General features: G+C 47.7%; 1 protein-coding gene across 1 annotated transcript; it reads left to right on the plus strand.

Annotated features, from left to right (window-relative positions):
* Nucleotides 1–11,547: 11,547 nt before the first annotated feature.
* Nucleotides 11,548–15,067, plus strand: HEY1 (hes related family bHLH transcription factor with YRPW motif 1). The gene is made up of 5 exons (XM_086884180.1): nucleotides 11,548–11,908; nucleotides 12,014–12,089; nucleotides 12,163–12,246; nucleotides 12,363–12,444; nucleotides 13,248–15,067. Exons 1-5 carry the CDS (start codon nucleotides 11,691–11,693, stop codon nucleotides 13,829–13,831), a joined length of 1,044 nt encoding a protein of 347 aa, XP_086740306.1. The 5' UTR covers nucleotides 11,548–11,690; the 3' UTR covers nucleotides 13,832–15,067.
* Nucleotides 15,068–16,009: the final 942 nt, after the last annotated feature.

Genomic DNA, 16,009 nt, shown 5'->3' on the forward strand with positions numbered 1-16,009 from the left:
AGGCTCATATAAGCTTTGCATATCAGGACACAAATCATGAGCCACTTTCCATATTCAGTGAGAAAACAGGAAAAAGAACAGAGAACTTTTGAATGATTCACTGAGGGGCTGGGTTTTTTTGTTCTAGTTAGAGCTTTTTAATTTCTAAATATAAATAATGAGTTGCAAGAACTAAAAAATAATTAACTAGATTTAGTTCTGAAGAAGCCTTGTAATTGTTCCTGTGCACTGAGTTTCTCTGCTAGATTATTTTTCCTTTGGTTCAGGTTACTCGCACAAAGATGTTGGTGGTCCTCACATATTCTTAAAAGATATCTGACCAGGGCATTCACCACTCCCTGCAGTGCAATTCTGTGTGATTAGCAATCTCTCTGGGAGGTCAGTGTCTGGAGCAGTTTGTGAGTTGCATTATAAAAGAAATAAATAATAAGAATTTATAATGTTTACAGTCAGTAGAAGACCACAGGTGTAAAAAGCAGCAGACTATATCAACTGTTAGTGCTATGGTAAAGCCTAGTGTTCCCCTCAATTATACTGTAGCCATTCCGAAGCAGAGGGATGCTTTCCACACCAAGAAGAGGAAGATCTGACAGGACATTGCTCAGGACTATTTGTAAACATATAAACCTGGGCCCAAGTTGGTGATTATTTAACAGAAATAATGAAGTTAATGATGCACATGTGAATGCCTTCCTTATTTCTACGTGGCACCTTCCTCACTGGCCGCCAGTTTCCTGAGTAAAGCAGGCCATGGTGCAGGGTGAATTCTGCAGGTCTTTCCCTCTCTAAGCTTCTCCACATTCACAGTGGGCAAGCCTGACTCTGGTTTCCAAGCCCTCTGCAGAGGGCTGGGTCACCAGTGACTTGCTCACCTCTCCTTAAATTCTAGCTCCTTATCTAATTGAAAGCTAGACTGCAAATATTTTCCCAATTTACTTACCAAAGCAATTGGAGCTATGGCATGGATGTGATGTGTTTGTAAATGGCCAAAGCAGTTATGAGCAGAAAGCAGGATGTGCATGATGATATAAGGACACCACCTCTGAAACCTTGCACAATAATTCTATAAAACACTTCTTTCCATGGCAGGAAAAATCACCTTGCATTTCTCTGGGCCAGCCATTCAGTCTGTACCTCCAATAATGCAAAATATTGTCCTGTACCCGGAGATGAAGGGGTTATCATGAGACAGGTAACCCAGAAAGGGGATTCAGTTTCTAGAAACACCAGGGTTGGGGGAATAACATAAATGACAACATCCAAGTATTAGTGTGACTCTCACAGAGATGCCCTTTAAAGCTAAGCTGACTCACAGGGAAGCACTGCGCTGTTTCCGAAACATAGGACTTGTTTTCCCCACTGAAAGAACAGGAAAACCCCAAACCAAACAGACTTATTTCAGTTCTTTGTAACCCAAGTGAAAGAAAATAAAAGCATAGAAATACTGGAATTTCCCAGAGAATGGAAATTTTTGCCTAGCTGCAATCCCACAATGTCAAGGCAGACTGATAGCTCTTTCTTTTGGGCCTTCCCTTTAACTGTACCAGAGTTGTACAGCAAAGCACAGGCCACACTTGCAGTAAGCCTGACTGTGGCCATTAGCAGCACACCTCTGCTTTCACAGGCTTGTGCCCAGTGGAAGAGAAGCAAATGCAGACTTAGACCGTGTGTGTTTCTGTGGGAGTACTTGGCAGCCCCCCTGCCATGTAAGAGGTTAGGGCCTGCCTGCTCCTGAGCACGCTGTGCCTTTGCTGAGCCTGAGCACCCCAGCAGAGACATTGTGCACTCCAGCACGGGCATTGTGCACTCCAGCACAGACATTGTGCACTCCAGCACAGACATTGTGCACTCCAGCACAGGCATTGTGCACTCCAGCAGACATTGTGCACTCCAGCACAGGCATTGTGCACTCCAGCACAGACATTGTGCACACCACCACAAACATTGTGCACCCCAGCACAGACATTGTGCACTCCAGCATGGACACTGTGCACTCCAGCACAGGCATTGTGCACTCCAGCACAGACATTGTGCACACCACCACAAACATTGTGCACTCCAGCAGACATTGTGCACTCCAGCATGGACACTGTGCACTCCAGCACGGACATTGTGCACTCCAGCACGGACATTGTACACTCCAGCACGGACATTGTGCACTCCAGCACAGGCATTGTGCACTCCAGCAGACATTGTGCACTCCAGCACAGACATTGTGCACTCCAGCACGGACACTGTACACTCCAGCACGGACATTGTGCACTCCAGCATGGACACTGTGCACTCCAGCACAGACATTGTGCACTCCAGCAGACATTGTGCACACCACCACAAACATTGTGCACTCCAGCACAGACATTGTGCACTCCAGCACTGACATTGTGCACTCCAGCACAGGCATTGTACACTCCAGCATGGACACTGTGCACTCCAGCATGGACACTGTGCACTCCAGCACAGACATTGTGCACTCCAGCATGGACATTGTGCACTCCAGCAGACATTGTGCACTCCAGCACGGACATTGTGCACTCCAGCATGGACATTGTGCACTCCAGCACAGGCATTGTACACTCCAGCACGGACATTGTGCACTCCAGCAGACATTGTGCACTCCAGCAGACATTGTGCACTCCAGCATGGGCATTGTATTCTCCAGCATGGACACTGTGCACTCCAGCACAGACATTGTGCACTCCAGCAGACATTGTGCACTCCAGCATGGACACTGTGCACTCCAGCACAGGCATTGTGCACTCCAGCACGGACACTGTGCACTCCAGCACGGACATTGTGCACTCCAGCAGACATTGTGCACTCCAGCACAGACACTGTGCACTCCAGCATGGACATTGTGCACTCCAGCAGACATTGTGCACTCCAGCACAGGCATTGTGCACCCCAGCACAGACATTGTGCACTCCAGCACAGGCACTGTGCACTCCAGCATGGACACTGTGCACTCCAGCACAGGCATTGTACACTCCAGCATGGACACTGTGCACTCCAGCACAGACATTGTACACTCCAGCATGGACACTGTGCACTCCAGCAGACATTGTACACTCCAGCACGGACACTGTACACTCCAGCATGGACATTGTGCACTCCAGCACGGACATTGTACACTCCAGCACGGACACTGTGCACTCCAGCATGGACACTGTGCACTCAAGCACAGGGCTGAAATGAGGAGCCCCAGCTCTGAGGCTCACTGTCCGCCGAGCTGTGCCCGCTGCAGCATCGCCCTTGTCACAGCCCCCCACGATTCCCTCAGCATGTGAACCCGGGGAACACGGAGCCACTCGGGCCTAGCGGGACAAGGCCTGTTAATGCCAGAGGAGGGCGGCCCCAGGGCTGGCTGGCCGGGTGAGAAGGACAGGTTTCAGGCAAGGCTGCTGACATGGCAGCAGGGCTTGGAGGGACCCTGGCAGCTCCTGCAGCTCCAGCCTGATGCCTGTGTGGGCTACATGGCCTGCATGACCTGGGGGGTGTAGTGTGCTCAGCATTTGGAAAGCACCAGGGCTATGGGCAGGAGGATTTAACTAGAGACATAAAAGTTAAAAAAAAAAAAAAATAATAATACCCCCCACCTAAACCAAATCTAATGTTGAGTCTAAAACCTGATCCATGCACAGGTACTTGGTGTTGCTGTGTGACTTGGCCTTGCTGTCTGACGCCTGCACTAATAAGCAAATGCCATGACTCAGGTAATCTTCCCTCTCTCTCTGGGTCTCATTTCATTTTGCAAGCCATGGCATGAGCTAGCTTAGCCTTGCCATAAAAAAGTGACTCACTTCCTAAGGGCAGGCTAAAATAACCTGAGGATTTTTTTTTTTTTTTTTTTTTTTTAATGTTGCTTTTACCTTCTTAGCCACAACAGAAAGACACTGGGGATTTCTGAAGATTAAAAAAAATCAAATTAAAAAATCAGGTTTGTTAAACACAGATGAGATGTTCTTTCCATCCCAATTTTCTCTGTCTCTATGAGTTGCTCCTTTTCAGAAGAGAATCTGTGCCTCTCCGGTGTCTAGTGCTTGACAATCAGCACTTCTTCTCTCTTCCCTGAGTGGTAAAGCTGGGGGGAGGGAGAGGGCTCAAAGTAAAGCAAAGAATTGTTCAGATTGCCTAGATCCCTCCAGGAAGTGATCTTTCTGCTTTTACTCCAGACACACGCCTCCCAGCTAGCCAGCGGCTCCAACTAATTAGCACACGTGATGGGAATAGGAAACAAAGCCACAAACAATAGTAGCGTGGGAACGCAGTGTAAACTGCAATTACATAGACCCCCCCTCCTCCCCCGCCAGCCCCCCACTCTGCCCTTCTCCAAATAAATAAATAAAGGCATAAATAAATAAATAAGCGTATAAATCCGAAATAGCTGCCGACGGTACGGCAGATAAGCGTGGGGGGGCAGCGCAAACCGTGCTGGGGAGGAGGTAAAGATCGGCGCTTGCAGGGCTAGCAGGAGCCAGCTATTATTTTCATTCCATACTTCAAGTATATCGAGGCTGCTTCGCTTCCTTTTGTTCAGCGTTGGGGCACAACAGAAAAATGTGTTTGGGGAATTTCAGCACTTGCCAGGTCATGGGGGAGGTCACTCTACTTTTGTTGGGAGAGAGGCAGAAGAAGAAAGAGGGCAATCAAATATCCTCCTTGAGACAGCTTACAAGCACATGTCTCATGCTGTCAGGGGGCTAGGCTCCAGTGTGACACTTCCAGCTTCTTGTCTTCCTGCCAAACTGAATATGTTTGGTATACGTTATATATGTGAGAAGTGGTAACCACTTCCCTGGCCGACCACAGCTTTAAGACACAGTATAACAGAGCTATTGTGTGGGATTAAACACATTTGCTGGGGTTTAAGCATTAAGAGCGTGTGACTGTTTGCACTTGCTTTAGAGCACCGTCATTAATAGTGGCTGTGGAGGTGCTCCTAGAGAGCTCATCATCCTGGCACCTCAGTGCTCGCACAGTTATGCATTGAGAGCCAAGTCCCAGAGGTTTGGTTTGCTTGACAAGTAAACACAAGGGATTTTTATCACGGCTAGAGCAATATGAATCAAGAGAGGCCTGGGTACGCCTAGAAAGTAACTGCTGTAGCTGACCTGGCATGCTGCTTTGATGGCGTCTTTTTCCATATAACTGAGATTTTCTGGAATAAATCGTTCAGATGGGGGCTGTTTTGGAAGAAAACTATTTCCCCTGGAATAGTTTTTCATTTTTAGAAGCAGCTGAAATGAAGGTTACTCAGAGAACAGTGAACCTATACAGAGTACAGGTTTTGCACTGCTGTGCTGGTCAGCTCTTCAGGGCCCACAAGCCTTGACTTTTCTGAAACCCACAGGAATGCTGCTGTTAAGAACTGTGAGCAAGACTGAAGTAAAGCCTGTCACAGGAAAATACCCTCAGTATCAGTGCAGGACGTTACAAAGGTTTCATGGCATTTTAAAACCAGCTTGAATCTGAACACTATGACCCCTAAACTTGGAGTCAAAATGCTCAAGTCAGGTGGTATGTACATTACCTAGTTCTGTTCTGGCAAAATCACAGTGACACTTCTTTTCTGTGGCTTGTTTTTATCCTAGTATTCCATAATGCAATGGAAGAGACAACTGACAACTGGATTTGATTTTGGTGTCCTCCAGTATTCTGACTGTCTGTAATAAGGTTCCATGTTCAAACCAGTCAAGCTTAATCATTATCTAAAGTAGGCAAATCAATCTACTTTGCCAGGATCTCCATGATGAAACCTCAGCCAAAATCCCAACCTCCTTTATGGCAACTGAAAACCCCTGGCACTTTCTCACTCTTGTCACACGTGCTGAACATCCCCTCACAGTTTTTCTCTCTATGACTGGGGAGTGTGTCCTGTAGTGGCTGCTTCCCCAGGTCTAAATTTTGCTCAGGTGGCTGACTGCCGTGGGACAGCAGGTGTCTAGTAATGCCTAGGGCAGAAAGGTGTGAGGAGAACACAAATTATCATCTGAGAGAGAACAGATGCTTTTCTGGGAGTCAGTGCTCATCACTAGAGATACATAGTATTCACCATTTTCATTTAACTCATCTGTGCAATGGTCATAATAGCTGGTACCTTCAAAAGTCATGGATTATTACTTTGATTTGCTTTATTCCAAACTGTGCTTACCAACAGCTACAGATTATACTCAAGTTTCATTTTTATTTTTTTCCACAATGAAATTCAGTTCAAAGAAACTTTTTAAGAAAAATATTATTGTTTTTATTAGCCAAAAATCCAGGTTTTCTGCTTGAAAGAGCATACTCTAAATAATAGTTTTCATGGTGAAACAGAATGTCTGGGAGTTGTTCTCTATCTTATTCCTTCTAGCAAGAATGAATAGTACACACACATTTTTCTCAAAGCTGTATCTTATTGGTGAAGAAAACTAAAAATAAGTCTGAGACTGTAAACTCTTTGGAACAGGGACTTCCATATATCACTGTATAACACAAAGCATGGTTTGAACACTACTTTTAAAACAAGTTGTAAAATTGCACAGGAAAACAGCTAGTCAGTCTGTTCCTTGATAGACTGTGAAGATTTCAACAGCATGAAACTGAAGCAAGTTTCTGTATCATTATTCCTCAGTCCATTTATGAGAAGTACAGTAGGAACACAACAAAACTATTTTGGCGAACTACAGAGAACTTGGTTAAAAATGGTCAGCAAAAGGAACACCTGGTTTTACTCTGTGATATTCGGTGCAAACTGTACTGTGATACTGAGGAGTGACCACTGGTATAAGCAGAGCACCCATTTACAGTGAAATTGTCACCGTGGTGGGATGGTGTCAGTAGTTGACACAATTCTGGGGCCATTGTCCCCTCTAGATTTGGCAGTGCTGACAGAGGCTGTCCTGCCAATAAGGTGTTGCTGACTTTTTGTGTGATTTTACACGAGGTGCATTGTTATACATATGGACACCGTGTCACTTTCCCGTGATTAAGATCAAAAGTGGCTGCAAGTCAAACCAGAATTTTCTACACTATGCCATGTCAAGTTTGCCTCCTTTTGCATCTATGATGAGACAGCCATTAATTAATGTGACTTGCTGTGATTCCTCCTCTAAGGTCTTCCTGTGTCTTGTTGTGTCTTTCCACAGGACAGCTTGTGCTGTGGGAATGGAAGAAGGGAAGAAGCTCCTGTCTGTAAGAGCTTTAGGTCAGATGGAACCTTGCATAAGAAGAGAAAAGAGGCAAAAATTATTGGAAAGGAAACCAGGTAAAAAAAATAGCCAATCTGCTTCTTCCACCCTGAATCACAGGGATGATGAAATATGAGGTAGCTTTGCCTGTCAGAATCTTGAATGTATGTTCACAGATTAGCCTTTTGCACCAGTTATAACCCAGGTCTGGTTTTGGAGATGAGCTGAAGTCTAAGCAGGTAAATGCAAAGAGTACTTGTTGGAGCCATCCAGAACAGATATCTGTTTGCACTGCTGCTCTTACTGTGCTGACAGTGCTAGTCTTGCTTATTCATAGCTATACATTGCTTTCAAAAGATGACACTTGAAACCCATCCTGCAGCAGAAGCATTGCAGCTGGAGCTTTCTGCTTACTGTAAAGACTTTGATGTAAATATTATCCCTGCCCTTGGCCAGCTTGAAGAGAGGAATGTCTTGATGATCTGGCTATCACTACAGATGAATGTGAATGAGTGAATGATGTTTATGTTCTTCTGCTGCAGCAATGGCTCCAGCACAAAGACACTCAGCGCCTGCACAGCAGAAGTTGGGGCTAGTGTGCTTAGATAGCACCCCAGCCTAACTTCTGAGCTGGCTATTTGGACCTCTGGCATGTGCAGATGGGAATGTCAGTGTTCAGCTCATGAGGAAACACATTTATAGTCACCGTACTGCTAGCAGGTCATGCAAAGAGTCTAAAGCCCTCTTCTGTCACTCCCATTCACTTCTCCAGCACTTCCATTTGATCTGTGATAACTGGTTTTGCCCTGTGTCAGTGGCCCTAACAATCAACATTCAGCCAAAACTCCATAAAGAAAAAAGCAAGATTCGGAGCAGCAACTTCTTGCTTGTAGAGCTGATGCTGCAGCTGGATATATGTGGGGAGGGGAGGTCAGGGGGGAGCGCTGATGTTTTTGCCTGGCTGCAGTGTGAGTGCCAGAGCCACCAGTTGAATTGGGCACAGTAACCATGGCAACATCGAGTTTCCGGGACTTGGGGTGACAGGTTGACGGGATTACTCTTCAAAGCACTTGCTCCCTTGGGAGAGAAAACCTAAAGGAAGGGGATGGGAGTTAATTTAGCACACACACACTGGAGCAAGGGTCAGCAGTGGCAGGTCTCTGCTGGAGGGAAGCCTGCAGCAGCAATAAACACCATTTCAGAGCACTTTGAGTAGCACCGAAATCACTATAGGAGGGCATCCAACAAAGAAAAATGTGGGGTGCAAGCAAAAACTAACAACACTCCCTTCCAAAGGATAGTTGCCAGAAGAACTCCTGCATGTCTCAAACCTGACTCTCTGCTTTGGTGTGAGGGCTTTACCCTGTTCTGCCATTCCTGCTTCCAGCACTTGGGGACAGATGTGGCTGTGGAACCTGGATCTGGAAATGCTGAGTTGTGCCAGACCTGGAAGCAGTGGGGAAACTGGGGCGAGAGGGAGTGGCGAGAGGGGGGCAAGCCAAGTGTGATGGGAAGGGGTGTGAGATGAAATGTTTGGGTGGTGGGATGACAGAGGCATGGCATGGCTGCAGTAGGAGGTGGGCATAAGAGGGCACTGCAATGTGAAACAGGGAAAAGTGAGGCACAGTGGCAGTGTAGGGGACAAGAGAGAAGGCTGTCATCTCCTAAGGCTCATTGCCTCATTGGTGCAAAGCTATCAGTGGGGGCTTCTACTTAGAAGTGTCGCCTTGTGCACTGTTTTTTAAATTTCCTTTGCTTTTTTCCTTTCCATTGCTTGCTTTGGTGAGCCATGGGCCACTCTCCTCTCTGTCCTGTGAGAGAGGATGTATGACAGTGAGAGAGATGTATGACAGTGCTGTCTTGGCGTGTTGGTAATTTTGGGGTAATAAAATTTCCCTTTGGGCCATGGTTAACAATTAGACCAGTGCTGTGGACCTATGCCCAGCACCAGAAAAGCACAAGAGCAATTTAAAGCTGGTTTTGCTGTCTGCTCCTCCTAGTGCTGGATGGGAAGATTGAAACCACACACAGGCAAACGTTTCCTATCTTCCCACGGCTGCTGATAGCCAACTGCAATTGCTCACACTGTGTAGGGGCATAGCTGCACTCTACCTGCCTGTTCTTGTAAATCATTTGCAGAAGTCGGTGTCTACACAAGCTCAGAAAGCTTCTTTGGAGGCTGCCTGGCCCCAGTGGTTCGCAGAGCTAAAGGCTGGGGCAGCTCCACAATCCAGCTGCTGTAGCCTGGGTTGCCACACCTCTACTCCCAAGCAATTGATGCTGAATCCCATGGAACTTCTTCTACCATATTTGTTTTCTCCATCGTAGGAGAACACATATATGTGCCTGGATGGGAGAACTCAGTCTGCCAGCCAGAAAGACATGAATGTCACTGTGCCTTTCACTGACCTGTAAAAGCAAGTGGTGCAGGCAGACAAGTTTCACAACAAAAATATAGTGGCTGGAAGGGTGGATGTAATAGAAGTGCTGACACAAACTTAATTAAAGCACTGAAGAAAGGATAGCTTTGTGAAAAAAATAATGTGGGAATAGAACATTTATGTCATCTTCTGTTAGCTACTTACAGGTGGCTGCAGGACTGTTTCTGTCTTCTTAACTGCAGGTCTTTTACTAATTTTAGCTTGGTCACTGCTTCCATTTCCTTCCTACTTGAGATACTTTGCAAAAATATGTGCAACTCCATGAAATCTGAGGCAACCCTGTGCTGGTAACTTTCACCTAAACCAACAGGAGGCTGAAGGTAATTATTCCAGGGCCTTAGAATGGGAAAATCTGGGTTCATCATCCCTTTGCTCTCCCATGACGTTCGTCTTGGTTATCCTCCAGTCCATCCCATTGTGAAACACGGAAGAATCAACTTAGAAGGGAGCCTTAGTTGAAAGGCTCCATGTAAATGAAAATTTAATTATTATGAAACCACCTCAAAGAATACGCCCTCGTTTCACCTGTCCTATTTTGCTGGTACCTCAGCCTGAGAAAGCTGGCAGAATGAAGAGGGCTTGTTGGAGGAATACAGAGTTCAGGCTTAGGGCCCTGCTGAGTGCAAGGCAGCAGGTACTCATGGTGAGCAGCCAGACCTCCACACATCCTGAATCCAGTGCTGACTTTTCCTGTCATTCCTCCCTCCTTGCCAGCAAAGGCCATGTGCTTTCAGCTTCTTAAAAACTGTTCCTGCTTCTGCCCACTGCCACAATACGTGGTGGGGGAAGTAGACAAGGAAAGGATGTGTCTGACATTTGCAGTTTGGAAGGGTACAGGGTATAGGGATACCTTGATTTCCCCTGCATTGCCAACAAACTGAAAAATCCCAAGTTTAAGCCTCCTCAGCTTTCCAGCTTTAGCCACGATTTTCACTTTTTTTTTTTTTAATTTTAATTTTAATTTTAAATGTATTTATTTATTTATTTTTTTAAGGAGAGCAAGCTACTCTTGCCCAGGCTTTCCCTTCTCCTTTTAGCCTGGAGAAGAGGATTGGGGTGAACTTATCACTCTCTAGTGATAAGATTTCTTCTCTGAAAGGAGGCTGTAGCCAGATGGGGGTCAGCCTCTCCTCCCAGACAACCAGCAACAGGACATCAGTCTTAAGCTGTGCCAGGTGAAGTTCAGGTTGGACATGAGGTATTTCTTCACAGCAAAGGTGATACCTGGAATGGGCTGCCAGGGAGGTGGTGGAGTCACCATACCTGGAGGTGTTTAAAAAGGAGTGGACGTGGCACTTAGTGTAGCACTTAGTGTGGCACTAGCCATTGTCTAGTTGACAAGAGGTCCCTTCTAACCTGATTTATTCTGTGATTCTCCTCACTCAGTTCTCCCAGGCCCTCATTGCCTTAGAGGAGCCCTCAGAAGCTTCATCAGCCTCTGCAGGGTGCAACAATTCTGCTGGGCTCAGGCTGCTGGGGACCCCAGCAGGAGGGGCTGGCAGAAGGACTGGCAGGAGCCCTGAGGGTGCTGCCCTGCCCTCTCTATCCTCACTGCACGCACACCGGCACCTCAGCTGGGGACATGCCCCATTCTCACCCCCTCCTACACCATCCATCCATCCATCCATCCATCCATCCATCCATCCATCCATCCATCCATCCATCCATCCATCCATCCATCCATCCATCCATCCATCCATCCATCCATCCATCCATCCATCCATCCATCCATCCATCCATCCATCCATCCATCCATCCATCCATCCATCCATCCATCCATCCATCCATCATCTCTCCCTCCCCCCTGCCGGGCCCCGTGCCGCGTTCCCACGGCCGCACCTCCCCCGCGGCGGGGGCGTGGCCCCGGCAGCGGCTGGCGGCGATTGGCTGGGGCGCGGCGGCGGCGGCCAATGGGGGCGGGCGGGGGCCGCGCGTGGCGGTGCAGGGCGGCGGGCGGCGGCGGGCGCGCTCTGCCCGGCTGCGTCCGTGTCCGCCGCCTCCGCATCCGTCCTTCCTTCCATCCCTCCGTCCGTCCCTGCCTCTGCCCGCTGCCCCCTGCCCGCCCGCCAGGCGTGGGAACTCCATGGGAGAGACGGGCGCCGGGCGAGGCGCGGGACGCGCTCTGGGCGCGCTCCTCCCGCGCCCCGCCGCCCGCCGCCTCCCCGACGGCCGCCCGCGCCCCGCCGCCCCCCTGCCCGCCGTCGGTGCCATGAAGCGGGCGCACCCCGAGTACAGCTCGTCGGACAGCGAGGAGCTGGATGAGGCCGTCGAGGTGGAGAAGGAGAGCGCAGACGAGAACGGGTGAGCCCCGGCGGGCTGCGCCGCGCCCCCTCCCTTCCCTCCGCCCCGCGGGGCCCCGGCACCCCGAGTCCCCCGCGGTGACCGGTGTCCCGCTGCTCCCCGCAGGAACCTGAGCTCGGCCGCGGGCTCCATGTCTCCCTCCGCCACCTCGCAGATCTTGGCCAGGAAGAGGCGCCGAGGGGTGAGTGCCCGCCGGCCGGCCGCGGCTCCCCGCAGCCCGGCACGGCTCCGCTGACCCCCGCTCTCTGCCCTAGATCATCGAGAAGCGCCGCCGCGACCGCATCAACAACAGCCTGTCCGAGCTGAGGAGGCTGGTGCCCAGCGCCTTTGAGAAGCAGGTAGCGCCCGGCGACCCTCCGCGCTGCCCCCCCATCCCTTCCCGGGAGGGAGCGTCACCCCTCGGTAGCGTCTCTGGCTCTGCCTAAAACATTCCGTGCCTTCCCTTCTCTCCTAGGGATCAGCCAAGCTGGAAAAAGCAGAGATTCTGCAGATGACTGTCGATCACCTGAAAATGCTGCATACAGCAGGAGGGAAAGGTAAAGTTTAGTGCGTGACAGGGTCTGCAGCCCTGCAGGGAGGCTGCCGTGAGAGCAGCGCATTCCCCGGCATTGGCAGTGCTTACAGAAAGTGAACGGCAGCTCTCTTACGTTTCATCAGGAATTAGGGACTTGCTCTACTTGACAAGATTTGTGGCATCACTAGCACTGAAAGGTTTTGCGGTGCTAGCTCTGAGGAGAGAGTTGTTCTAGAGGAGAGGCTGCAAGTCTCTCTAGCGGTGTGTCAGCACAGTGAAGTGAATCAGCTTTTGGCAGCTTGGAAAACAGTTATTATTGATGTCTAATGCTTGTTTCTCCAATTTTCTGTAAGATCAGAACAGAACAAGGGAAAAATACAGGATGAAATAAGTGGTGAAAAGTTTTAGCAAAAATGCTGAAAGGCACTTCTAACAAAAAAGTACTTTGCTTGCTTAAGTCTCCTATGATAAGTTAGAACTTGTGTTTCTAATGAATTTCAGTGTGCTGTGGTTTTACTTGCACAAGGGAGACATGGAAAGAACAAAAATACTTTGCTCCAGTGTCAGTGAGCAATTCCAGTTTAAAAATGGCAGTCTGTGACTGGTCTTGGGACTTGCAGCATCACGGCACAGATATAAAAGAAAAGCTTGTTAAACAAAAAAGGAAGAAAAAGAAGAAAAGGAGCTTGGCAGCTAGTCTATGGTTGGGAATACTAACCACATCCAAGTGAAATATGCTTATAGGGGAGGGTGGAGTGGGGAGGCTACTTGTAGACAATGACTAGAAAACATCTTAAGACTTCATTCTCTGCTCTTTTCTCTTAGGTTATTTTGATGCTCACGCTTTGGCTATGGACTATCGGAGTCTCGGATTTCGAGAGTGCCTGGCTGAAGTTGCTCGATACCTGAGTATCATAGAGGGGCTGGATGCCTCTGATCCTCTGCGAGTTCGACTCGTGTCTCACCTCAACAACTACGCCTCTCAACGGGAAGCAGCGAGTAGTGCACACACTGGCATTGGACACATTCCTTGGGGCAGTGCCTTTGGACATCACCCTCACATACCTCACCCGTTGCTGCTGGCTCAAAATGGGCATGGTAATACCAGTACTACAGCATCTCCCACAGAGCCACATCACCAGACCAGAATTGCTGCCCCACATGCTGAAACTTCCTCACTCAGAGTGCCCCCAAATGGCAGCGTCGGACCAGTGCTCCCTGTGGTCACATCTACTACCAAACTGTCTCCTCCTCTTCTCTCCTCCATGGCATCTTTGTCTGCGTTCCCCTTCTCGTTTGGCTCCTTTCATCTGCTGTCCCCCAACGTGCTGAGCCCATCCACACCAACGCAGTCAGCGGCGCTCAGCAAACCGTACAGACCCTGGGGGACTGAGATTGGCGCCTTCTAAGAACTGACTCTTTAGCAAGGGTGGGAAAGCCTATAAACCTAGCTGAGCTGGGTTATGCCACCCTTGAAGTTCTTAGTAACTGGGACAAAGGTACAGCTTCACCTTAACTGAGTTTGTCTAAAAACTGTCTCATTGGATTTTTCTTTTTTGTTTTCTACATTTTTGTATTAACAGGTTTTTGTGTTTTTTTTTTTTTTTTAATAGTTGCTGAAGTTGTCCAAAAATAAAATTACAATAGTGGTTTGTTAACACTTGTGTTAGATGTCTGCTGAGCATTTAAGTCACTTTTGTAAACAGTTTGTTTCAAATGTTTCATTTTTCCTGAGTACATCAGACTGGCTTTTTATGAAGAGATACCACCTATTATTGTTAGCGATGGCCTAGATTTGTTATTAATTTTTTCCAAGACCATTCTTCTCAGCATTTATAAGTTGTGTTTTTGTTAGTATTTTGACACTGAGATGTTCTATAAAGAATTACTCTTTTTGTAAACTATATTTGAGTCTTATATTTCTGAGCAAAGCGTTGACAAATCAGATGGACCTGCTTGACCAGATTAATCTAAGAGCCCAAATCCTCTTTCTTCTGAAGCTGTTTGGTATATTTGGCAATCTTATTCTAGTCCCTAGTAGATTTTTACTCACTTCTTAGAACCACTACACTATTTCTTCCACCAAAAGGAGCAGTATGAGTGGGGAGGGTGCAAATTGCACACTGTGTTGGTGGATTTAGTTGCTGGGGAAGTTATGGGAATTCAAGTTGTCCCCTGCCGTAATCTCCCAGCTGGAGCATGCATCTTCATTTCATAGGGCCAGATCCTGCTTTGAGTTACAGTGGAGTAGTAGTTCTACTAGCCTGAATTCTTGGGTATCTGAAGTCAGACTCTTTGGCACCTTCAAATTTTCAGCTGAAACGGTTGATGCTGGTATTTAAATAGCCAATGAAATGGTACAGTGGGAACCTGTTCAGTGCACAGCCTCATTGCTTAACAGATGCATCCTAACCAGGTGATGTTTCTATTGCATTTTAGGTGCAGTTCAGTGTCACTCCTCATTTTGTAAGGGCTCTGCTGTGTTCTTGTGTGCCTGAGAGTGTGTGCATGTACCTATATTTTGCTTGGTTTCATGGGAATCTTAATCTGAACAGGTTTATCGAATCAGTTCCACTGGAGGGGGTTTGCCTGCTCTTGTATCTGTGTTGTGGCTTAATAAAGAAGAAAGAACAAAGTATTTTAAATGGCATGCTTGTCTGATATATATCAGTGGAGAATTCTATGCCTGTGGGTGTCACAGGAGATGTCGAACAATTGCTACTTAGTCCTGCTGTGGGCATTTGTATTTACTCTCTTCTCAGATATTAATGCATGTGTTAGCTATGCTGGCTGAGCACATGAAGAACCACAGTGCCTTGGAGTCACAGTCAAGGGAAGGAAAATGTAGGATTTCTTTTGCACATCACTTTTGTGTGCCTGGCAGTGTGTGGGCAGGTAGTGAAGATACCAGGGTTTCTGCTAAAGAAGAGGTTAAAGCTGCACTGCGCTTGAATATTCTTAGTGACTTGTATTAGCATTAAAAAGTGATCATCTTTACAAATATGAAGTCCTTTTCTGTCTAACTCGTGAAGGTATCTGTCCCATAGCTCTGGAATGAAGTTTTGTATGTTACAGTGAGATTCAGATCACATTCAGTCCATTAGTGCAAATCTACTCCAGGTCTCCCACTGATCCTGTATCTGTTACTAGCAGTACCACCAGCGTCTAACACCTTTGCTTGAAGGAAAAACCTGACAGGATAACAGGCAGACAGGACAGACTGCATCAGGAGAAAATCTACCTGCAGACCTCTACCTGCAGAACTTCTGGGAAGTACTTTACTTCTTTCCTGCACATTCAAATTTATAGTACGCTTGTTTTGGTAAATGGCACATCCTTGTCTGGATTTAGCTCTGCCAGAATAGCAGAAAGAACTCGGCCCTGTGGGAGACGAGAGCTTTGTTTAAAAAGGGGCTCTCAGGCCAATTAAGGAGTGGCATTGATGAGGAACTTTCTCGGAAGAGGGATTGCTGTGAGGCTGGAAAGAGCGGGAGAGCATTCAAGTGCGTAACCTTGTTTTACCTTCTGAGGCTGTAGGAGACCACTGCTAGAAATGAAATGCAAAACACTGTGGGAGCTAGAAATAC

This window comes from Cyanistes caeruleus, chromosome 1, assembly GCF_971803275.1.
Source record: "Cyanistes caeruleus chromosome 1, bCyaCae1.hap1.1, whole genome shotgun sequence".
Classification (NCBI taxonomy): Eukaryota; Metazoa; Chordata; class Aves; order Passeriformes; family Paridae; genus Cyanistes; species Cyanistes caeruleus.

Coding starts and splice junctions, on each gene's coding strand:
- HEY1 (XM_086884180.1), top strand. CDS start 11,691: ATGGGAGAGACGGGCGCCGGGCGAGGCGCGGGACGCGCTCTGGGCGCG. Junction 11,909..12,013: donor GAGAGCGCAGACGAGAACGG/GTGAGCCCCGGC, acceptor TGCTCCCCGCAG/GAACCTGAGCTCGGCCGCGG. Junction 12,090..12,162: donor CCAGGAAGAGGCGCCGAGGG/GTGAGTGCCCGC, acceptor TCTCTGCCCTAG/ATCATCGAGAAGCGCCGCCG.